Source organism: Phaethon aethereus, assembly GCF_964289735.1.
Source record: "Phaethon aethereus genome assembly, chromosome: W".
Lineage (NCBI taxonomy): Eukaryota > Metazoa > Chordata > Aves > Phaethontiformes > Phaethontidae > Phaethon > Phaethon aethereus.
The window spans coordinates 863,689-887,695 of NC_138581.1; the positions used below are offsets into that span (position 1 = coordinate 863,689).

A 24,007-nucleotide genomic window follows, 5' to 3' on the forward strand; every position below is an offset into this window, starting at 1 on the left:
ATGGATGGTAAAAGGCATTTAACAACCCCAGCGGGCCCACAAGCAGTCCTACATACTAATGACTAGTTGCTACAACTAGTATTGTGGGTTAACCCAAATGGGCAGATAAACACCACACAGTCCCCCACCCCCCATGGGATGGGGGAAGAGGGAAGAATAAAACCAAGAAAACTCAGAGGTCGAAATAAAAACATTAAACAATTATTATTGTTTAAGTAAAGGATGAGTGGAAGAATAGGGAAGAAAACAAAACAAAACAAGTGATGCAAAGGCACCCACTCACTACTTCCCATGGATAGACCGATGCCCAGCCAGTTCCCAAGCAAAACATGGCTAGGCCCTCCAAAACTCCCTCTTTTCCTTTACTGCTGAGCATGATGTCATATGGTACAGAGTAGTAGCTCTTTGGTTAGTTCGGGTCATCTGCCCGATTGTGTCCCCTCCCAGCCTGCTGCACACCCCCAGTCTCTTCACTTGGGGCCCAGAGTGAGAAACAGAGAAGGCTTTGATGCTGTGCAAACACTGTTCAGCAAAAGCCAGAACACTGGGGTGTTATCAGTATTGATTCGGTCAAAAATCTAACACACAGCACCATATGAGCTGCTATGAAGAAAATTAGTTCTATCCTAGCCAGGCCCATTACAACTACCTACAGAAAAGGCACAGAAATAGTGAATCGTACAGAGGTACTTCATCACCATTTCATAGCTCTCAGAAATGAACAACCAGATACAAAATAGGTACACATACTACATTTTTAAATTTTTTATTATTTTTAGAGTCAGTCTAAATTCCCTGTTTTGAGAGAAAGTAGTTCCTTCTTTATAGGTTTAATGAAAACACATTTCAGAAGCTGAAAGCGTAGTCTGGTACAGAAGCTGTACTCCAGATTGCTGGGGGAATAATCTTACAGGATAGTATAGAGTAAACCAGAAGCTGTGTAAAAAAAAAAGAAATAGCTGCAAAGAGATCACAAATATCCCGGTACAAGACTCAAGATTATTATTTGCTCCAAGCCTTCTTAATGCACTCTGTCAGGACTTTTTTTTGTTTGCTCCCCCCCCGTCATGTGTTTAACGGATTAGTCACATATCAGAACTTTTTCCTAATAGAGAATGTTTGAGGAAAAAAAACATAAAAATTTGATCAGCAGGCTGAAACCCGAGCAGAAAACCATGTGGTCAGACTGAAACAGAGATAACATGACATTTGGAAATCACATAATATTTGTCTAACAGGGAAGCGGGCTATATTAACTTCCTCCACACGCAATCTTATTCTGAAATAGTTGGTCACACAGGCAGCTACTCCAAAGTAGCTATAGGACTTGAAAATTCCCTGCCTTTTTTCTCTAAAATAACTTCCCTCTATACCCTAGTCCTGAAGATCGCTACCTCAGTTCCTCATTTAACACTTACTCTGCTTTTTTCATAGTTAAAGTGAGTGTGCTAAGTACAGGTTTTGAGCATCACAATCACCTAACATTAACCACAAACAGGAATTATGTTCTTTCAATTTAAAAGACAGAAAAATTAAGATGACTTGCTCTTCCCAAAGACTTCCACTTTTTTTTTTTAAATCTCTGCTGATTTGCATCTAACTAACATCTCTTACGAAAGTAGTTGAGAAAAACAAATTCTCTGAAAGATTAGTGTTTTGTACTCTGTGAAAGTATTACAAACAAGTTCTAAGAAATCTGATTCATATTTTCTTCACGGTTTCATTTATTTTCCTGCAATTCATTCAGCACTATACAGCTACTTCCTGCAAGCATCACAGAATTTAATGATTCAAAAAGAAAACCTTGCGGCTCAATTTTCTGAATGATTACAAAGATACATAAATACTTCTTCGATTTTCCTTGGAAAATGCAAAGCTCGAGTTTTACCATCGAGGATGCCAAACTGACATTTATGGTTACCAGACTTTGAAACATGCAGTGCAAATTAAGTACTCATAATCTTAACTATAATCCAACTGTTACGTTCTTAGCTTACACACTGGTAAACATTTTCAGTCATTTCTGTAAACTCAGCCTCAATTACTCACATTCAGATTGAAGTGCCTAAACTGCAGCAGTAGAAGACCTGTCTGCAGAGGAAAAACACCTCTTTGCTCTTGTTTCAATCACCACAACTCAGTGAGGTTGCACAAGCACTAGACTGGAATACCACAAATTGCATAGTAAGGCTTTTTTCTTTCTTAGCCTGGGAGAAAGCTCTTTGCATGTCATTCATTTCCAGCAAGTTCATAACATAAGATAAGAAAAAGCGAAGAATAGGGACAGAGAGGCAACCCAAGGAACAAGATGCCAAGGCTTTCTCACTACCAAAAAGAAGTTTTAAAGTTATTATTACTACTATTTTGTGTCTTTATAGGAAGATCTTCTATGGAGTTAATGCAATGTGACAGGCAAGTCTCAGAGACAAAAAAGTTCTGGAACTTGGTTCTGAGAGTCTATGTTTCTCCGAGAGGTCCTTTGTATTGGCTGCAAACAAAGTGATGTCTTGGCTTGTAACAACACATCTCTGCCAAAAAAGGTTCTGAGGTAGTATCATGGGCAAAACAAACCACCAAGCAGCATCAAAACTGTACACTCGTTAACCAGTACACTCATAGGCTCACAAAGGTTTGTGTCTTTTTAACCGCATCATCTAAGCTGGTACAAAACAGTCTAACAAACCAGTATAACAGCTACAGAGGTCTTACATTAAACAATCCCATTCCTAAAGGAACTCGAGCAACACTCAATCTCTTTTTGGTGTATTAGAACAAATGGGCAGTTACGAATTTGTACTTTGACTTCAAGCATCAACCACCCCTGAACACGTAAATAAACTCATCACAAATACCAAGGCCTATTTTTAAATAGCCGATTCTTTTTTTGAACTTTCTTAAAATACCCTTTTTGCTTTGGTTTCTCTTGGTTCCAGTTTCTCAGTCTCTATGAAGCTACTCAGTCCTCCTTAGAGGAGGCTGAATCCATTCTGTCACAGATCATACTATTCTGCAAGAGATTCATTTGTAACAAGACCATCTCTGCAGTTCCAAGGGGTCTTGACAAAAAGTCTACTTACTGGCTTGTTCTCAATACAAGGGTATCTTAGCCATCTATCCAGCTCCCTAATTCATACCATTATCTCACAATTCTGCTATGTAGCAAGTTCCTGTTTTACTCAGGACTTAGCCTTCATCACATATTTCAAAACGTAACTTGACTGACAGCCACATAAAAATCCTCAACTCAACTGTGGTGATACTCGAGATGATCCCAGTTCAAGCAAGCACAACATTTTGGCTCAGTGCAGGCACTCTGCAGTACAAGTGTCAACCAGGACCATTCTTGTCCTCAGTACTCCCTCAGTAACCACCATACGGAGAACAAGAAAAACGCACAAGCATTCATAGTGCAGGACAGCATACTACTGCCTACGTCTCCACCTCAACTCTAGCCCCTGTGAGCGCAATCCACTCACATTGCTATAACACCACCCTCTTCCCACCAAGCCTCCAATGGTATACATCAGCTAGACTACGCTACCACGTAACTCAGTCACACCATGGTCCTCCTAGTACAGCAAGACACAGCAACCTTAACTAGATGAAATGGCTGCAAAGCATTACTACAATTTACCTGAAAAATTCCAAGGTTGTCTTAACAATGGTTCTCAGCCCATGGCTTCTTTTCTCACACTGTCCAAAGAACAGGACAGCTATCAGTATGGCAAGGAGCTTCCTAGTCTCTTTTCCACTCCCCACTCTGAAGGGAAGCTTTTGTAACTTCCTAGGAGGCTGAATTTCACCACATCCTCAAGGAGGAGGACATAAAAAAGGGCCCTGGTTTTGTACTATAGCAAGAAGCACTTGGTCTACATGGTTTTACCTTGCATTTCCTTGCATTGCCCCGTTTCCTAGACTTTTTGTGAAGAAGCAATCTGAATGTGTTAGCAGAAAACAATCTCATTCTATTCTAAGTTAGTCTGTTTTTATGTCCAATTAGCAAGTTGGACTGGATCCAATATGTACCAGAACTGGCACTAACTGGACCCTTCCCCTTCAATTAGGGTAAGCTAATTCACAGCTAACAAAACCTGCAGCCCGAACAGATGGCTGGCAACAGTACTTGTCTTTCTAACTCAACCATTTCAGTTCCATAAGCATCTCTCAAAGGCATAGTTTGATACAGAACCCAAGTCAGCAGAGGGAATGACAGCACCTGTCATACCCATGCAGCCAAGTCTAAGTCTACAACAATACCGCATTAAGCCTGCCTATCCACTTGGCTTACTTTTAATCACAGAATCATATGAGCCAATTACTATGGTAATCATATGAATACCAATTACGAGAATTCAAACACTAAAGATGTTTTTACTCACTGTAGAAAACAAATACTTCACTGTTTCCAGTGTAAAACACACTACTGTAGTGAAAGCACAAACCAGAACTGACCTGAATGGCTGAGACACTGGAGAGCCTCTGTATGCTCCAGGGCCTGCAAGAACTCCACAAGCTCCACCACAGTGCAACCCCGATCTCCCAGTAGCTTCAGGAGACTCCAGCTGGGACTTCCTTCTGGCTCCAGCACCTTGAGGGAACACTGTTCTAAATCCAGAGGGCTACAAAACAATATGATAAAGTCATGGCATAGACCTTCTTACTGCTTTTTCCTCAGAAAGGAACAGAGTTAAAAATCCCTTGTAGACAAATAAAAAGACTTAAAAAACCCACTGAGATGGTAAATTGCTAGCTGATTTGGACATGTTTGCAGTATTTCCTTCAAGTTTCAGGGGTTCAGAGGTTATACAGCCAACACTGCCATGCACAGAAAGTGGCATTAGCAAGCTGCATGCTACAAAACAAGAGATGTCTGTACCTAACAATTCTGACCAAATGTATTAAGAAATCTTCTAATTTTCACTTCTTAAAGTGTCATCAGAAAAACAAGTACAGCACCTTTCATTTTCCTGTGCCTAATTCAGAAGTAATAAAGAACGAGTCAGAACTTAACTTGAAAGCCCAGGAAGACTTTGATTTTCAGAGTAGTTGTTAAAAGAAGTGACTGCTGCAGCTTAACTGATACACACATCTACTGCTACAGTACAGTTAGGTGCTCCAATAAATTAATTTCCAGGTATAAACATTAATAGTTTTAAATTTTTGTGTTAAGTCTTCATGCGCTTTCAATCACAGCAGATTAAAATAACACAGATAATAAGGAAATGAACGCAGCTACGGAAAGGGAATGCAAGTTTATGAATTCCCACTAGAAAGATTCTTCAATGTTTCTCTCGTTAAATTGCAGTGCCAGGCAAACCTGGAGGAGAGATATTTTGCTTATCGAGTAGCCCTTCCTAGTATTTTACTGGATTAATACAGAGAAACAAACATAGCCGCAGGCCCTACAGAGGGGTCACATTGTAGTCCTCAGGTTCTATTTCCCTATATTAATATATACAGTCATAACAGAGAAAGGACCCATCTTCATAATGTACATTCAGTGCTGCCCTTGAAATGCCTCATTTTTTTGAGATACCACCCTCTAAAGAAAGTCTTGAAAAGCCAAAGGAAATAAAACGATCAGGAAGCAATCTACAGACCGTGACCCAGGCAGAAGGAGGTGAAGAAAATGAACGCGTTCACCCTTCTATAGACAAGAGGGGCTGCAAGGAACAGAGAAGAAACGTTTTCCGTCTCTCCTGCCTCGGGCAAGCAGCTGCCTGCGTTCGCGCTGAGCCAAGCCAGGCGACGTACGCGGGGATGTTTTCCAGCTACAAAGGTGGCAAAGCAAAATCCACGCTACGTGCACCCCGTTACTTCTTCGCTGGAAGCCCTCACGTGGGACTAAGCAAACACCCGCTCGAGATGGGCTCCGTGTCCTCGGTCCCACCTGCCCCAGCACCGGGCCGCCGGTGCGGGATGCTCCCTCCCTCGGTACCCATGAGGTGCGGGCTGGCGGGCGGGGGCGTTGGCCAACGCAGGCTGGGCAGCTCTGCATTCGGGTAGAAGCGGAAACAAAACAACTGCAGCATTCGGCATACTCGCGCGAGTACCGCCTTAGAAAGGAGCTGGCAAGCAAAGACGAACCCGCACCTGCCGCGCCCTCGCTGCCCCGCCACCGACCGGGGCCGAGACCACCGGTCCCCTGCGACTTCCGCAAGGGATGCGCTAGAGCGCGGTCGCAGGGAAGGCTTCGGGAGGGACTCCGGGACCGCCGCGCCCCCAGCCCTCCGCCCCGCGGGGCCACCGCGGCCTCAGCCTTCGCTCTGCCACCGCGCCCGACCCCTCCGCCCGGCCCGCGCCCCCTGCGGCCTCCCCGCCCGCGCTCAGGCCCGTCCCGCCCCCCGCGGCAGCCCAGCAGGGCGCGGGTCAGCCCCCAGCCCCAGCCTCCGCCGCCGGCTTGCCGCGCTCCCCGCCCTCTGCCGCAGGCCGCCCTCACCTCAGCCGGACCCTGCCGCGGCTCCCCGCTCGCTGCGCCAGATCCCGCCAGCCCTTGCCGGGCGCCGCCCGGTCCAGCAGCTCGCTGAGCCTCCGGAGCAGCGGCTCCGCCAGGCGGCTGAGAGGCAGGGACCCCGCCACGCTCCGCACCGGCTCCGACATCGCCCCGCTCCTGCCTCCCCAGCGGGCCACGGCCCGCCCAGGGCGGCGCTCCTGCCCGGAAGGACGCGCCGAGCGCAGCCGCACGGTGCCGCGCGCCTGAGGCGCGGCGCGGCTTCCCGCCTTCCCCTGAGGGGTCGCTCGCCATGTCTGTGCCTGGGGGCACCGTGATCCTTGGGAAGGGGGAGGGCTGCCCTCGGCCCGGGAGTGCGCGCTCCGGCGCCGCTGGCAGCGTGGGGAAGCGGTCAGGGCTCTGTTCTACCCGCTTTGAAACGGGAAAGTTGAGTGTTGGACTTTGAGGCCGAGACCTGCTGCCAGCACGGGAGGTGGCACTGAGAAGGCCAGACATGGCCGGATTGCTGGGAGCAGCTCTTCTGTGAGAGGGAGAGGAGTCTGGCAGGGGGATAAACCAGGCAAAAATCATACAACATTGGGGGCAGGGGTCTCGTTTTGAGGAGAAACAGCTTTTTCTAGCTGCAACCAACACAGACATGGACTCTTCTCTGTGACATACTCCCCTTCCAGTCTGCTGTCAGCTCCCAGGCAAGCAAGTGCCCAGTTTAAGGGGTCAGGCACCTTACGTGCCTTTTAGCAAGGGAGAGGAGGCACTGCTTGGGACGAGTCTCCCGAGGAGAGACATTTCCATGGCTGCTCTCCATCACCTGCTAATGGACAGATGGGTGTGGCCATGATCTAAGGGGAATTCTCATCTCTCTGGAATTATAACTTGCTCAAAGTGGACTGAAAGTGCCTTAGACAGTAACTTTACTAACATTTTTAATCAGTGATCAAGCATTCAAATGTGTCTGTCTGTATTTCTGAAGCATTTTTTCATGTGACTGCAAGCTTGCCCTGCCTTCCCAGTGAGCAAGCTGGCAGTCAGGTGGCTGCAGTAGCACAGCACTGAGACTAAACTAATCGGCTCTGCTGTTCGGTCAAGTCTGTGGTCTCGGGTTGTATCACAGCAGTCAAAATGGGCTTTACACATCTACCTGCTGAACAGATGACAGACTAGCATCTCCCAAGTTCTGTGCAGTCTGGAATCTCTGAAAAACAAGCCTTAGTTAGATTTAACTTGGAGAACTTGTATTGAGTGGCTTTTTCCTGCATCGTTAACCAATAGTTTATTTCCCCTAATTTGGGTGTAAAACCAATCTGCATGGCAAAATGGATACAGGTAAGACAGTGCATTTGACCTCCTGCTGATATGTAGTTGTCCGCAGCTGTGTGTGACATAGCTTCTAGAAAATCAGGCAGGTGCCTTTCACCCACCTCAGCCTATGGTTTGTGCTTGTTGGGTGTCTTCCTACAATGTCAAGCAGTTAAATTACCTCAGGTTGAATATGGTTTTAAATCCTGTTGTCTCATTTCCTTGGGGATTATTTTGACTATTAGGCTATTATATAGAACATAGATATCCCTGCTGCTATTCCTGAATGAGGGTGGTTGTAGGTGCTATATTTATTGCTGAACACACTAGTTTCCTATCTGGGTCTAGATAACACTGGGAGCAAGATGTATTTAGCACTGTAGTATCTCATAACACTTTTTGGCTGTGCTTTCAGCAAAATGCTCAAGAAAAAATTTGGCACAAAACTTGCTTTGCAGCCTTTTCTGGATCCCTTGAGCTCAGAGCAGTTTGTGCAATTCATTCAAGTTCCTCCTGTTTGAGATTTGGCTTCTTGGGTACAAGAGTGGGAATACTTTCTTTCTTCAGGACTCATTTACCTTCGAGGAATGTGAATTGTTAGGTGAATTTTTATGTAGTGATTATTAAAAGTTCACTATCCGCCTTTGGTTCCCTCAACCTACTTGTTAGGGCTTGCAGATTTTCTCATGTTTAGTAGAACTTCTGTGTGCTTAGCTTCAAGCAAAGAAGACATTTCCAACTTGCCTAGCAAAGCAGTTAAGCACACTTAAGCATGTGCTTTAAAAAACAACCCAGTACTTTATTATGAAAAGCTAAGGCCAACACTTCCTCTCTCTCAAGGCCATGAGGAAATTCCTGTGGACTTCTATGGGAGTAGGATGTACCCTCTCATCACTGCCAACTCTCTCGCTCTGCCTGGCTGAGGTTTTCCCAGGAAGAGCCATCTGCTGCATGTAATGAAATAGTCTCTCTTAAAAGTCAAACTGTTCTGTGATCAGACTTGCTATACTAAGGTCACACTAGCAAAACAGCGCTGAAGCTTTCAGCTAGCTTCTCAGCTCTGAAACAACATGCATAATTTAAATATCTTTTGTCTTGTAACACAGAGTCAAACCACAGGCCTGGCCCACTTCTAGAGCTTAAAGAAAGAGCACTCAAGGGTAAGTGCACATTTATGGTTTGAGAGGTCAAATTGTTTGTACTTCTAAAAATTACTTGTCTACTTTTTTCTCCTCTGTGCAAACAGAATGCGTATCATTTATAAATAAATGAAGAAGAGCAAGTTACTTTATTCTTAATGCACTACATGAATATAGTGGTTTATACTGTTATTGAACAGGAAATGTGATTTGTTATTTGATTCTGCTAAAGTATTTAGCTTATCTTGATTGATTTTTTTTTTAAACATGTTGCATTTAGAATTCTGCTAAATGTTTCTGAAATTACACTCTGGTACTATTTCCACTGAGTTTTAGCAAGGCAAACAAAATTGTCAAAATCCCATGAAAGCAAGGTTCCTTCTCTAAAGAATGTGTAAGTGACACTAGGTATCCTGAAATATGCATTTTATTCTTTCTAAATACATGTTGCATGGCCTGATACTCATTAGCTAATAATTTTCTTCATTCCTGAGAAAAAATCTGATCACTTGGTAGCATGTAGATGATTATCAGGCTAGATGCATGAATTGCTCATGCTGACAGTGTCAGATGCTTGACAAATGTTAAAAATAGATTAAGACAGATCAGTGTTGAGAATTTTGCTGTGATTGCTTGTTTTAATTACTGTATGTTAAGGTCTTTGTTAGATATATGTAGAGCGAGTCATTTATCCTTCTTGCATTTAGCCAACAAACTCTAGCTATGGTGTTTTCTTTATACCGTGGTGCTGTTCACAATGGGTAGTACACTAATACAAAAGTTTTCAAAAGCCTTGGACGTCAGAAGTTGAAGAAATGCAATATATTGCAGTATATTTGGCAACGGTGTATTTTCCAGACATTTGCTTTTTTAATAACCAAAACTTCACTGATCTCTTTCTTATACAAACCTTGTTAATACAATAGGTATATGATAACTGGTTTAGATAATACAGTATTTTGCTGGTTTGATTTCAGATATTACACGCTCTTTGACAAGTATGCTGCTGTAAATATTTGGTTTGTTTGCAGTGTCTTGTATGGAAGAATAATATGGTTATAGTTATTGTTTGCATTCCAGCATTAGGGATTCCAGAGCGAACTTGAGTCAGGCAGAATTACTGTGAGAGAGAGAAACAAATAGAAAACACAGTCCTTGTAAATCCTTGCATGAATGGGTTCTCAGTACTCTTACCCCATCTAATGTTGGGATATGTTGAGAGATGCCCAGGATGACAAAGTGAAAAAATGTCTCTATTTCCAAACACAAAACAGGTGGCAGGCTGGGAATGCGGAGTGGATGGAATGATGGCTATTGATTTCTTAGAGGAACATTGCAGTTGTATGCGAACTCTTTGAAAAAAAGTTAAGGTGCATTTCCAGGGAGAATGGAAAGGGAATTAGTGTCATAATGGAACATAACTGCATTTAAGCAGGACACTAAGATTTCACACAACTGGATGACCTGATGTGTATTGTACATACAGTGCCATAGTTGGTCATTCTGGAAAGGATCTGTAACATTATTTGCGTGATTAGGCCTATGACATCTTTGTATCTCTGCAAACCAAGAGTCAGAGTCATAAAAAAGGAAGCAACCCAAGAATCAGGGTCATAAAAGCACAAACTTTGTTAGCAGTAATATTTCATTTTAAGCTACATTTGCTACTGTGAGTTATTTGCTGTGTGAGCTGTTGCAGTAAATGTTACTCTTTCAGCTCTTATATACATATGCTAGGAATCGCGATGACTTTCTGTCTGTAGTATGTGGCTTTTCATGCCTAATCTTAAACAGCAGAGTCATATTTATTGACAAAATGCATATAAAGTCCTGTTTCCCTGGGCACTGTAGAAATCAGTAACTACATAGACAAGCCTTCTTGTGGCCAGCACTTCATCCCAAACTTTCCTGTTTATGTCTAGACTAAAGCACCTTTGTGTTCCTCAGTACTGCCTACAGTACTTGGTCATGGAGACTGAGAACCTGGCTAGGCTGCGGCAGGACTCCGTTATATCCCTTGTGCTTGTGCTTTCTGTCTGTGCCAAATGCAGGGTAAGGCAGGAATAGTGTGTATGCAGCACTAGCTCCAACACGATGCCAGCGTGAGGCAGGGGCATGGCTACAGACCCAGGCAGTGGGATGTTCCACCTAGTCCCACCTTTTAGACACTGCCCCTTTTAGATTTTTCTTGGGATTGTGTGGTTACTGGAAATTGATTTCTGCTTTTTTTGTTGTTTCTGTTCTTCTTTTGCTGCTTTCTCTCCCTTTGATCAATATTTATAACATTCTGCTGTCCATACCAGCTACCTTTCTGGTTGGATCTGCATAGTATATGGCCGTTTCTGCTCATCATAAAGTAAGGTTTGTGGTTATTAGTGTTTCAGTTTGGAGACTTTTCACATTTATCTTAAATGAAGTCTAATTATATCCACCAGCTTTCTTTGTGGTTAAGCTACCTGCCAAGGTAACATCTCTACAAAGGCATATATGAAAATGTATATAGTATGCCCAGGCACGTGCTGAAGGAGCTATTGATAGATCTAAAGTTTAGTAGGGTAGTCTAGGGGATAACAATTGTTTTTCAAAAGGGCAAATGCAGATCTGATAGTTTGGCCTGTGGGGTGGAGGTGATAGTAGGAAACTGCTGGCATTTAGGGAGTTTGTCATCTCAGACCAAGTATCTCAGAATAAATGAAGCATATAAGCAAATACTCCACTGACTTTCTAAACAAGATCAGTCTGATGGAGAAATGTTAAAACAATAGGTGAGTGAGCAGACTATATTATGCATGCATCCTTATCCTTCTCATATACACATATGTACAAAGAAGGATTGTGCTTTTTGTATGTGGGTTTGTGTGTAGAAGTTCAGTGCAAGTTAATCCTTGACCAGTGAGCAAAAGGGATCTGCCAGATTTTGTGTGGCCCTGCGAGTGCGGACAATGGCAGGTAAGTTACTGAAGACATGGTCTGTGTGATCCAAGGCTGTTACAGACGCACAGTATTTATGCAGCTATCCGTTTTTCTTGTGTTTTCAGGTATCCCAGACCCAGTGTCAACTTGGTATAAAGAGACCAAAATATGAGTTGGTCGGTTTCATTCCTCCTGTGTGTTTAGCTGAGATAACCCCTTGTGTGGGCTAACGCAGGTTCTCCTTTCCCACTCTTGCACTGATGTGGGTGTAAAGCAGGTCATTTGCAGAATGCGTACAGCCATATGGGGGTATTTATGCACTGATGTGGAGTTTTTAACGTACCTAGACAATGCTTTGGTTGTCAAAGCGTGGTTGCATACATGAATTGTACTGCAGTACTATAAAAGGTTTAGGCATAGATCGGGTGGCCATTGGGCCAGGCAGTGTGTGAATACACAGAATCGTCCCTGACCCAAAGGGCTGGCATGGTAATGATAAGGAGAGAGACAATACATAGGTATAGACTGACAGGTGCTGTGAAAGAGGGAGAGGAGCAAGTGCAGCTGAAAGATAGGAATAAATCCTCTTGAATAGGGTGTGGGCTGAGTAGGACTGTACAGGGAACAGAGGTTGCATGATGAATAGCTAGTAAATAAGAGAAAAAAACTTTGGAGAGGTAGTAAAGGGAATTTTTTCCACTGACTCTAGAGGACACGAACCGCACAGAAAGACACAAATTCCCTCCTGGACTTGTAAAATGCATAAGCTTTCTGTAGAAGTAACTCCTGTGAATGCAAAATTGCTGACAAAAGAAAATTTCCGTTTTGGTTATAACTAAATAAAGTAAAAAAAAATGTGATGCAAGAGTGGAAAATTAATGGCCACTTTTAATGTTTAGTCAAATTTATATTTTTTTATTATTTAAAAAAATTTTTGCAGACATTAGGATTAAGTTCACAGTTCCTTCTGAAAAAATTAGAATGGGCTTTGGGTCCAAAACCACCTGCAAAATCGCTATCGCTATAAAATAAACTCACTTAAACATTGTTTCTTCCATGTTAAACTGTAATTTTTCAAAAATATTTTGGTCTCTGTTGGAATAAATCATCAAATATTGAACATTTTTTATTTAAAAAATAAGTTTCAAATTGGGAAAAATGTTGGCATTTTAATGAAAATAAGTTTGAACAATCAAAGTTTTTAATTAGAATTTGGAATTTTAGACAATATTTTCACTATGAATAAGTTTTTCAAAACCAGTATGGAATTATGACAAAGTATGAATTTTAAATAAAAAAGCATTTTTTTCTGAAAATTTACTTGACTTTGTTTTATTATATGTTTTTCTTCGAGAAATGTTGAGTGATTGTTTTAGCCATTTTGATGCTTTTTCCAGCCGTTCTTTTGCGCAATATTATTTGAAACTGATTTGTTTTTACAAACATTGATTATTTCCTGCCATAAAAGGATTTTGGTGACGCAGCTACAAATGTCTTTACTGCCTGTTGCTTCCTTGTTAATCTGACCATTCCAGGTTTCCATCAATTCTAGATTTCTCCTAAATCACATCCAACCACCGTTCTCAGGTTACTGTTGTTGTGCTGCTACCAGCTTGGCGGCCCCTCGTCCTTAGTTCCTAGGGCATTGAGCTTAGGCAACATCAGACCCTGCTGATAGGCATGCAGTTTTCTTCGTGCGAGTGGAGACAGACCTGAGAGATGGGTGGAGGAAGGGGGAAGGGGAAGCCAACATGTCCAGGGATAGTGGAGCGGAAATTGAAATTGTAGCTGCTTAGCAGTGGTAATTTGTGACCGAGGAATGATCTGTCATGCAGGGCAAGACGACCCAACTGCAGAAGGGGTTAAGCTGGCTGGAAGCAGGGATGCCAGAGACAGAACTAGTCCCTGTAAGGGAGTGAAGTTTCCCTTGGTGGTGAGGTAAGAAACAGCCACAGTATTGCCTTGTAGCCATCCTGCAATGTGAGCGCTCAGGGGCCACCTTGGGCAGCAGAGCTGGGCTGGGGGATGCACCCACGGCCGGCTGAGGCACCCGTGCAGCCGCCCACAGGATTGGTGCTGGTGCCAGGGTATGTCAGGAATGGGCTCGTAAGGATCTTTGCAGACTCCCTGTAGAACCGCTTATGGCAGTAGGACTGTGACCAATGCATTATTCATTAATTGGTGGGTTTTGTTGTTATTTAAGCACAAACATATGTTTAATTCGCCTCAAGAGGTACCACAAAGATTCCCCAACGATCGCCACAGTTCTGGTCAGTAAGAGGTGGAAAAGTATGTTTACAGATCATTAGAGAACCAAAACAGGCATCTTTCTTACCGTTACCTGCCGAGAGCCGGTGGTGGTAGTTTCACCTACATGGCTGTGCTTCACTGCCCTCCTGTCATTAGCCAGTACCTGATTCATCAAGTGGCATCACTGGTTGCCAGAGCAAGACTTGAGACAAGCAGGCAGAATGCCCTTACACAATTTAAATGTTCTCTTGTCGTCTTTTCGCCAAATGTTCAAAACCCAGTTTATTAGGAATTGAACTTATTTTCAGGTTACTAGTCAATAGCTGATGGTAAATTACCAAGATCTCCCATTCATCTTTCCTCAGTAAATTTCATTATGCATCTTCCATCACAAGTTTTTTTGAGGAGCTGAGAGGGTATTACACTAGCAGTTCTCTTTCCAATTTCTGTCTAAATTCAATAATTGAAATTATGGTTTTATCTAATATCTTCTATTTTCTCACCAGATTTTTTAAAAATAATGTCTCTCTTTTGGGTGGAAACCCAGCATTTATTGCATTTATTATTTACTTTGCTTTAATTTCCATTGTTGGATATGACAAAGTGCACAGCCATCTAATCTAATTTTCATATCAAGAAATCGGACAGCTCTTTTCCCCTTGGTGTCAAAATGCAGCTGAACTAAGATAATGATAACTGTATAGTACAGTTGCTTTAGTAAGGAGTATTCATGAGTCAATCTGCATTAAAAAATGTTGCCAAGGCTCTTTTCAGCTGGGAAAGATACCATGCTTTTAAAATAACTTACAAAAAATAGGAGAGGGGCATCTGGTCTTCTGAAAAGTAAAGATGGAAGCAGATTTGAAAGAATGCAACCGGGAACATTAGGCAAATACATATTTAAGAGGAGATGGGTGAATGCTGGGGGCATAATTCCATGGCAATGTAGTAAAATGGATAAGGAAAAGATTAATCTCTACTGCTCCATTGTTTGGGGTTTTTTCTGTTAAATATTTATATTTCTTAGAGTTGAAATGGAAGGCAAAACATGATCAGAGATCTGAAAGGCTGAAGATAACGGATGCCTTTTTTCTTACTCTCGTTGCACACGTGCTCTAGGTTGTAGTTAAAGGCCTGGACGAAGCAAGTGTGGAGTATTGGCCCAGGGCCAGGCGACAGGTGTCCGTGTTACTTAAAGCCACTACAGTATGCACTAGTTGTCCTCTTTGTGTCATCTTCAGCAAGGAAGCCCATATTATGAGGGGTTTTGAACTAGACTGCTTCTCAGGCTCAGAGGTGGTAGTCTGAGGAAGCCTGCACGCCAGCTTCCTGCCCTCGAGCTCCTGTGTGGCTAACCTGAAACCTGTCTGTCAGCAGCGCTATACACAGCAGTGCTTGCTTCCCTCTCTTGGCTTCGTGCTGCAAAGCCTCTCTAGCCAAGCCGCTGTGACCAGGCTGGCTTGCACTACAGTAAAGCTGTTTTGTCATCTTCTGTGTCTTCTGGCAACTTCCTGGCTATACGGCTGGGCTGACAATATACCTTTGCGGCACATCAGGCTTTCTCTTCAAACCATCCTTTCCTGTTGGCCTCCACTTCCTTGGATGCTGGGCCTTTGCCAATTTATTCCAAGACTAAATTGACGAAACATGTTGTCTTTCTACTGCCTTTTCACTACCTTCTCCCACTCCCCCTTCTTACTTCTCATATAAAAAATACTGAACTCCCGCTCCCCTCTCCCCTCTCTCCTCTGATCCCTTCATGCACCCCAGAAGCCCTCTGCTGACCCAGGTTGCCTGTTGGGAGGTGCTGAAGCCAGCAGCCTTATGACAAGGCTGCCACAGCTTCATGCCCACAAGTCCAACCAGTGAGGCGGAGCACGTGTACTCAGTAGGCACGTAAACGCACGTATACAACACATATGTGTTCTATGCTGGGAGAGGGTGCTAGTCTGGTTCCCCTATCTGCTGTTGTTCCTCTGCACTCCTTTGTGTGCATGGAGTCAAACTGTTGGTCACACAGCCTAGCATTGTCCCTTCTAGTATCCTTCCCGTTAACCACCTTCTCTTCTTCTTTTTCTCCTCGCAGGTAACTCAGTGGAAAAGGTGTCTGTGGCAGGTTTTGCCTGTCGGAGATGAAAATATATGTAGCTGCTTTGTGCTCGTTACGTGAGGCAGATTTCAAGCAAGCCATGCAAGCCGCTTGCTATTTAGCCATGAAGTTCTAATCTAGCTCCCGCATATTTTTGTACGAACTGACTGATCGTTGTCTGCAGTGGACCATGACACACAGCTGGGTGCTGACAGGTCCAATGACTGCTCTGCTTGTGGCCCTGCAGAGAGCAGATAGAGCGCCGCAGGGTGCTTGGAAGGGCGTTGGGAAAGGTCGCTGTGCCAGGGAGCTGGTGGCTGGCGATCTTGCAGCCAGGAGAGAGACGTTAGCTGAAAACGGTCACAATGGGAGAAGCAGAGAGAAGGAAAAGAAGAATGAATAGAGGTGTCCTTAAATTGTTTCATGAGATTAGCAGGGTGGCAGGAAAGTTTTTCCTGCTGTTCTTCATGTCGTACCAGTTTGGTGAACTGGTTACTATTTCTCAGAGCTTTTAGTCTGGCATCCTTCGTGAGATCAAATTTACTTGAAATGCAGTTCTGCTACACTACCTTCCCTGATGAGTGGATCCCTGGGTGGTGGAAGAGTCTTCTTGTGATTAGTGTGGGTAGCCTGTGGTGAAGAATGACCCGGAGTGCCTCTAATAGCATACAAAAGCATCTGAAGTATCTAAAATCCTAAGATTTGGGAATGCTTAGGAAACAAGGTTTTTTTACAAGTAGAGAGAGGTGATTCTATATTTCTTTGGATTCAGCTAATGGAAGCCTTTTGGTGAATTTCACTTTGTTTTTATGTAAATTCTGCATTGCCACACCATTTTGGTGCTGCACAGCTGTTTGAAAGTGAGACTCAGTATGAGCAGGAAATTGAAAATAACCAGCCTCATTTCATTGTTCTCTCACCACAGAAATTACACACATCAAGCCAAAGTACAACAGAATTGCTTTAAACAGAAATAGCCCTATAAAATCTGAACAGACTGATTGTTCCAGGTATTTCTACAAACAGATTTTGGGATTTATGTCCCTGTGATGCCAATTCAAGGAATAGCCTACCACTGTGACAATGTGATTACTAAAATAGCAGGTACTTGGTACCTGTGAAGTCATGCATATGTGAAAATTTGCATTGTCTGCAGATAACTGTTTGCATTTAGAAATGTCTAAATGACATGTGCTAAAGCCTATTTTGTGCTGCTACATGTATGTGCAGGCGTGCTTAAGAATTTGTTTTCCTAGCACAAATTACTCTGGACAGTTACAATGTGTTACCAGTAAACGTCATTGCATAGATAGCAGGGTTATAGTGACTGCTGTTAATGTTCAATCTCGATTTTTTTAATAATGATTTCTCTTTTTTGAAAATGCTTGTAACTATGTGTCAGTTGACCACCTTTTAGAAAATACATATACCCATTTTAGAAGTAATTTTAAACGTCAGGTTTCTTTTATTTGCAGGTGCACAGAGCAAGATCTGCACTTTATTGAACAGTACCTGGAAAGAGTTTGACAGCTAGAATGACCTGCTGTTCAACTTTATTGAACTGGAATCAAATACAAAATATAAAACTTCCCCAGAATTTGTTGTTGACCTAAATGACAGTGTGGAAGACTTCAGGGTAAAATGCGCAGAATGAGAAACATTTTGCACAACACAAGAGTTACCCCTGTGAGGGTGACCCCATGGTGATTTCATCAGATTCTGACTCTTCAAAAATCAGTGGTTTACTGCTTGAGAAGCTCAGAAAAGCAGTATTGTCCCCATTTGAGAAATGTCACAGGCACTTGCCTAACACAGAAGACAACATGGATGTAAAACATGCGTTTAAAACCCAGGAAAATATTTCCTGCCTAAGGAATTTGTCAGAGAATGGTGATGACCTAATTCATTTTAACAATACTGTCAGTATCAGTGCTGGAGAAGCAAAGAAATACTGCAGCAGGCAGGTGCCTTCCCACCCTACAAATGTAGTCACTTGTCACGCAGACAACTGTTGCCTTAACACAGAAGGCTCTGTATCTAGTCAGTCTCTGGCAGATGTCCAGGCATGTAAAAAGACTGAGCTCGGTAGACCTCTAACCATGAATACCCTGTTCAGTGAGCAGGTAAATACTCCCATAGTAAATCACAATTATTTTGTAAAAGATAATTCTGAAAATTCTGCCGTTTTTCTGGAGACTTATGCAGAGAAAATTGCAAGTGTAAGTGATGACTTTTCTGATGATGACCTAGAGTATTTTGAATGTTCAGATGTGCTGACAGTGCACGAAAATGAAATCTGGAAAAAGAAATTACAATTTTTATTAGAAAGTGATGATGAAGATGATTTAAAACTGGGTAAGGATTGTGATGGGTGTGCTTACTTCCTCAGTGAAATGCCTTGTCTGTTCCAAGTGTCAGATAACACTACGCCTATGGATACCACCATTGGCTTCTGTGGTCATCACTCAAAATTCAAAGGAGTAAATGTAAGGAGAGACCCCTCTATGTACAGCCAGGCAACTTTGCAGACAGAGATGACTCTCACTATTGGACACCACCGAGATAAAAGTACCAATTTGAAAGACAACGAAAAGTATAACGTTCCTGTTGCATCTGCAGCCATTGAAAATGACCATCCCAGAACTGAAGAAGAAAATAATGGAAGCGGCCACTCAGCTGCAGGTTTCTCAACTGACAAATCAAAGAACAAGGATAATATACGTGCTAAGGTGGACTCCTCTACTAGTGGCATTGGTGCTGCTTTGACAAATCAGGCTTCAGAGATGATGACAGAAAACAGTACGGGCAAGGACTTGCTGGATGAAAGCTCATTGCTGCTAGAGGAGGTGGGAAGAAGTTTGCCGGAGGAGAATGCAAGGCATGCTGTCTGTACCTTAACAGAAAGCCTAAGAAGAAACATTTTTAAGTTGTTAAACCCTAAAGAGCTTTGCAGATATGTAAGTAATATAGGACAATCTTTTCAGACTGTGGCAGAGGTTAGGGAATCCACTGCTCTGTTTCCCAGTCAGGAAGGTGTCATTTCAACACAAGTTCCTGAGGAGAAAGGAAGCTTGCAAATGCAGGCTGGTTTGTGTCATACAGAAGAGGCAGATAAAGACTCTCGTTGGGAAAGGAAAAGGACTTGGGGCCTCTTTGAGCAAAATCAGATGCCAAATGAAAGTGTCTCACCCAGGGTAAGTAAAATGTTTATCATTTAATAGACAGAGCTGCTCTACTGATTTGAATGCATTTTATTCTTGTCACAAAATAATGTAAAATTTAAATTACTTTGAAAGATACTATTCATGTACTTCTGAATGACAGCTACGACTGGGAAGGAAATCTGGTTTTGAAAAAGGCCCAAATCAGCCATAAGCTGTTCTAATTATAGAGTGAGACTGATAATAGTAAGAGGCACTAATGGGACTCTGGACAGCTGGATAGGGAAATCCGATATGTAGGCTATCGCACAGGTCTTACCAAAGTAATGTTTCTTTCAACCAAGAAAGTTTCTTAAATACCTACTGTGTTCAGAGAATGTTTTGATTTACTTTCTTTTCAGTTGATACTCAACAAACAAAATTGTCATCCACTTATGGTGCTGGAAATCTAAAACAAATCAGCAGGGGTTTGCTCTGAATTTATAACAAGGAGGGGAATTTAATCCAGAGAGTTCATGTTACAGAAGTGAATGGAGCTTTGCTTTTTAAAAATAAAACAATGAAAGAGTCAGATATTCCAGCTGAAATGTAAAAACCAGTTAAAAACCCTAAACAGGTACTCTCCATGTACTTGCATACTTCATGCTGTTGGTGGGAAATCAACTAGGGAAATCAGTGTAGTTGTACAGACTGATACGATGTTCCACCAGTTTTCATAAGTGGGGGAATTGGATCATACTTTTTATTTCACATAGTAAAGACTCAATGTATATAAATATATATCTGAGTATTAAATAATGAATAATCTTATTATCACTGACTTTACTGATTTGAAGCTGAATAGCTAATTGCACAGAAAAAAACATTTATGACAAAAAACCACAAGCTTTTTCCAGTTCCACATGCTTTTCTTCATCTATATTATTTAAACAAAAATGCCTCCCAGTTCTGGGTAGTAGACTGACCTAGATGTAACCACTGGGGTGTCTTAAGCAGTCAGAAATCACTGAATTATTCTGCCTGAAAAACATCTGTAGACTTCTCTGGTTTTATAGTACATAAAATTCCCATCACATTTTAGCAGCGCACTCTTCACTGGGTAAAAAACTGGCTGGATGGCTGGACTGAAAGAGTTGCTGTGAATGGAGTTCAATCCAGTTGGCAGCCAGTCACAAGTGGTGTTCTCCAGAGCTCAGTACTGGGGCCAGTTGTGTTTAATATCTTTATCAATGATCTGGACGAGGGGATTGAGTGCACCCTCAGTAAGCTTGCAGACGACACCACGTTGGATCTGGGCAGGCTGGATTGATGGGCAAAGGTTTGATGGATATGAGGTTCAACAAGGCTAAGTACCAGGTCCTGCATTTGGGTCGCAACAACCCCACACAACGCTACAGGCTTGGGCAGGAGTGGCTGGAAGCTGCCTGACAGAAAAGGACCTGGGGTTGCTGGTCAGCAGCTGGCTGGACATGAGCCATCAGTGTGCCCAGGTGGCCAAGAAGGCCAATAGCACCCTGGCTTGTGTCAGAAATAGTGTGGCCAGCAGGAGTAGGGAAGTGATCGCCCCCCTGTACCTGGCACTGGTGAGGCCACACCTTGAATCCTGTGTTCAGCTTTGGGCCTCTCACTACAAGAAGGAAGTTGAGATGCTGGAGCATGTCCAGAGAAGGGCAACGAAGCTGGTGAGGGGTCTGGAGCACAAGTCTGATGAGGAGCGGCTGAGGGAACAGGGGGTGTTTAGTCTGGAGAAGAGGAGGCTGAGGGGAGACGTTATCGCTCTTTACAACTACCTGAAAGGAGGTTGTAGCGAGGTGGGTGCCTGTCTCTTCTTGTAAGTTACAAGTGATAGGACAAGAAGAAACAGCCTCAAGTTGTGCCAGGGGAGGTTGAGGTTGGACATTAGGAAAAATCTTCACCAAAAGGGTTGTCAAGCATTGGATCAGGCTGCCTAGGGAAGTTGTTGAGTGACCATCCCTGGAGGTGTTTAAGACATGCTTAGATGTTGTGCTTAGGGACATGGTTTAGTGGTGGACTTAGTAGTGTTAGGTTAATGGTTGGACTTGATGATCTTAAAGGTCTTTTCCAACCTAAACGATTCCATGATTCTATGTTCTTATGATGGAGAATACGGCCCTATTGAAATTAACCTACTGAGAATTTCTTGACAGTACAGTATGTATTACTGTGGTTTGCAAGAGGCATTGGTTAATTTTCACACTGTTTTCCAAGTGAATACAATAATTTAAATCCCAGAACCCTTTTACCAAAGAGCAGCTGTTACATTACTCTAAGTGCCGTGGCCAAATTTCAGGTTGGGTAGTTAGACTCTTGTTACCTGCAGTCAGTATGTATTTCTTCTGTTTGTGGGTCCATGACCAAAACTTTGTATTAGATAAAAATTAAGTAGGAAAGAAGTATTGGTGTACACAAAAGGGCTTAGAGATGAGCACAAATAAAACCTCTGGTTTTAAACACATATGAATGAAGATGAAGTTTAGGTGCAGGTTCAAAATTATGTGGTCTTGAAAATGAGCCAAACAAAAGCATCCCATCTGGACACTACTCTTTAGAGCACAAGGAAAATGTGGACAGCTTCTCACAGATCCCTTATAGTAAGCCAGAAACTCCTCTGCAATCTGCTTGTGTAACCTAAGAAAGGCAAGAAAGAATCAACCTCCTATTGCTGCACACAGGTTTATGTAAAAGTGCACTGTCGTATTAGCTGGAACCCAGCTTTTGAGACAGCTTTGCCAGGAGCAAGGTGAGGGGCTTGTACCAGAAAACTCAGCTGACTGCTTTTGAAGAGCATTGTATTTTCTGTCTCCATGTGGTAATGAGGTCTACTGAGAGGTACATAGCAGCCACAGAACTGCAGGACTAATTACCCAAGGATTGACGCTCCCTGTTAATGCCAACTTGCCTCTAACTGGAACAACTTTTGCAGTCTATCTTGTGCAGCAGCTGCTGTTCTGGGTGACTTCTCCTTCCATTAGTTGGTCAAGGTGGGAGGCTCCTGACTCCTCTCATGACCTCATGGTCTAGTCTCGGGTGAAATTCTTTATTTATCTAATGCTTCAAAGCAGCTTCATTAATAATAGGTCCTAAAAGCCAACTGTGCCAGCTGTATGATATTACATACTGTACAGAGAGCCAGGAGGCTTCAAGTTTGCAGTGTGTCATTCAACAGCCGGTCTGTTTCGTGTTCAGCCAGCACCCTCAGCACAAGGTACCGATGTCACTCCTGAATTACGGAGCCCATGTCTATATGGCCTGCCGAATGCCAACGATGTTGGTAAAGTCCTGCTGAAGCTGGTGGTTCAGAGGGGTTCCAAGGCATAGGCAAAATACTTAACGTTTTCACTGGTACCGTGGGAGGAATGGTGTGTGGTCTTCGTATATTTCTAGAGCATTTTTTCCTCCTGCTGATTAGATCTACTGTTCATTCTGCCATTATTTTGTTTTTGCTCATGTCAGAACAGCCTGTTCTCATAAAATTGGGGATATACTTGGCTTGATGTTCCTGAGGTTAATTTATGTCACTTCTAGATAATTTTAAATTTTATTGTACGAAAAGGAGAGAAGCAGAACTGACACAGAACTTCCAAGTAATAGGGTAATGTGGTTGTGCACAAAAAGTATTTTGTCTAGCACGTCATACCTCTGCTTTGTTAGATTCCAGGGTAGCCAAAATTGCAAGGACTGCATAGGCCAGTGAAGCTGTTCATCTGTTGGGCTGCTGGCCCTGTTTGATATGTTAAGATGGTAGCTCTCTGCTGTTGTGTGTGGTGTCCTAGAAGTTGCCATGTGTAATGGAGCGCTGTGATTTAGAGTGTTTCGTTGCTGTGACACTCTTAAGTTTAGAGTTCCTGCTCTGCGGTTAGGATAGAAGTGCAGGTGCTGCTTGTGTGCTCTGCACTCCAACGCTGTCACGAAGGAGAGGGTGTTTGCTGGGAGTGACATGCACAAAGATGTGGCAAAAGGGTGGAAACGTAAGAGGGGAGAAAGGAGTTGGGTTACACAAAAAAGGAAGAGCAAATCAAAACTGATTGAAAGGGTGTCAGAACAGTTATGATGGGTTAACTCTGCCCATGAGGAGTTAAACTGAAACCCAGCAAATGGTTTCACATAGGCCAGTAAGCAGCTGTTGGATGGGAACTGGTTTAATGGCTGACTTTGAATACAAAATGGGTGAGGACTTCTGTTCCAAAACAGTAATGAGTAAGAATTACTGTGCATGCCCAACACATGATTTTCAATCAGCTTATAGTTGTTTCATTTTTCATTCAAATGTTTTTAAAGTGCGTCTCTGTCTCTTGTTTCATTTGAGTGAATAACTGCTCGAAAAAATGAAGGTTTCCTGGTTATCTGAGCCTAAAACCTAGTCAGTCATAATTCTTTTATGAGACATGTGTTCTTACTCCCTCTTGGTGCAAGTTGCGACCACTCACAGTTTTTTTGCTGGCGTTTTGAAAAACCAGTTTGCCTAAATCTGATTCTAATGACAGAGGAATCTGGGATCCAAATCTCCTGCAGCTTTGAATCTTAGCAGAAATTAGGCCTCTCAGTTCTCAAAGTTTTTCACTTGATTGGAAAGTTTTGCACTCTATAACAGTAGTCCTTGGATGCAGAATGATTCTCCGTCAAGTGGTTAGCATGCTTTGTTTCTGAGTATTATATTCATACCATGTGCCACAGATCCAACAGGAGA

At 42.8% G+C, this 24,007-nt stretch overlaps 2 protein-coding genes across 2 annotated transcripts in view; one reads left to right on the top strand and one right to left on the bottom strand.

Annotated features, from left to right (window-relative positions):
• Positions 1–6,738, bottom strand: part of LOC309415046 (mucosa-associated lymphoid tissue lymphoma translocation protein 1-like) — a gene marked incomplete at its 3' end in the record, with an annotated part of 38,137 nt that extends 31,399 nt beyond the window's left edge. The window contains exons 1-2 of the mRNA XM_082012437.1: positions 6,440–6,738; positions 4,453–4,619 (exon numbers count right to left, since the gene is read on the bottom strand). Coding sequence (XP_081868563.1) covers positions 4,453–4,619; positions 6,440–6,600 — 328 coding nt within the window. The 5' untranslated portion in view covers positions 6,601–6,738. The remainder of the gene's footprint in view (positions 1–4,452; positions 4,620–6,439) is intronic.
• Positions 6,739–17,838: 11,100 nt separating this feature from the next.
• LOC309415070 (alpha-protein kinase 2-like) overlaps positions 17,839–24,007 on the top strand; it is a gene marked incomplete at both ends in the record, with an annotated part of 39,107 nt that continues 32,938 nt past the window's right edge. Inside the window, one exon of the mRNA XM_082012472.1 lies at positions 17,839–19,332. Within this exon, the coding sequence (XP_081868598.1) occupies positions 17,839–19,332 (1,494 nt within the window). The remainder of the gene's footprint in view (positions 19,333–24,007) is intronic.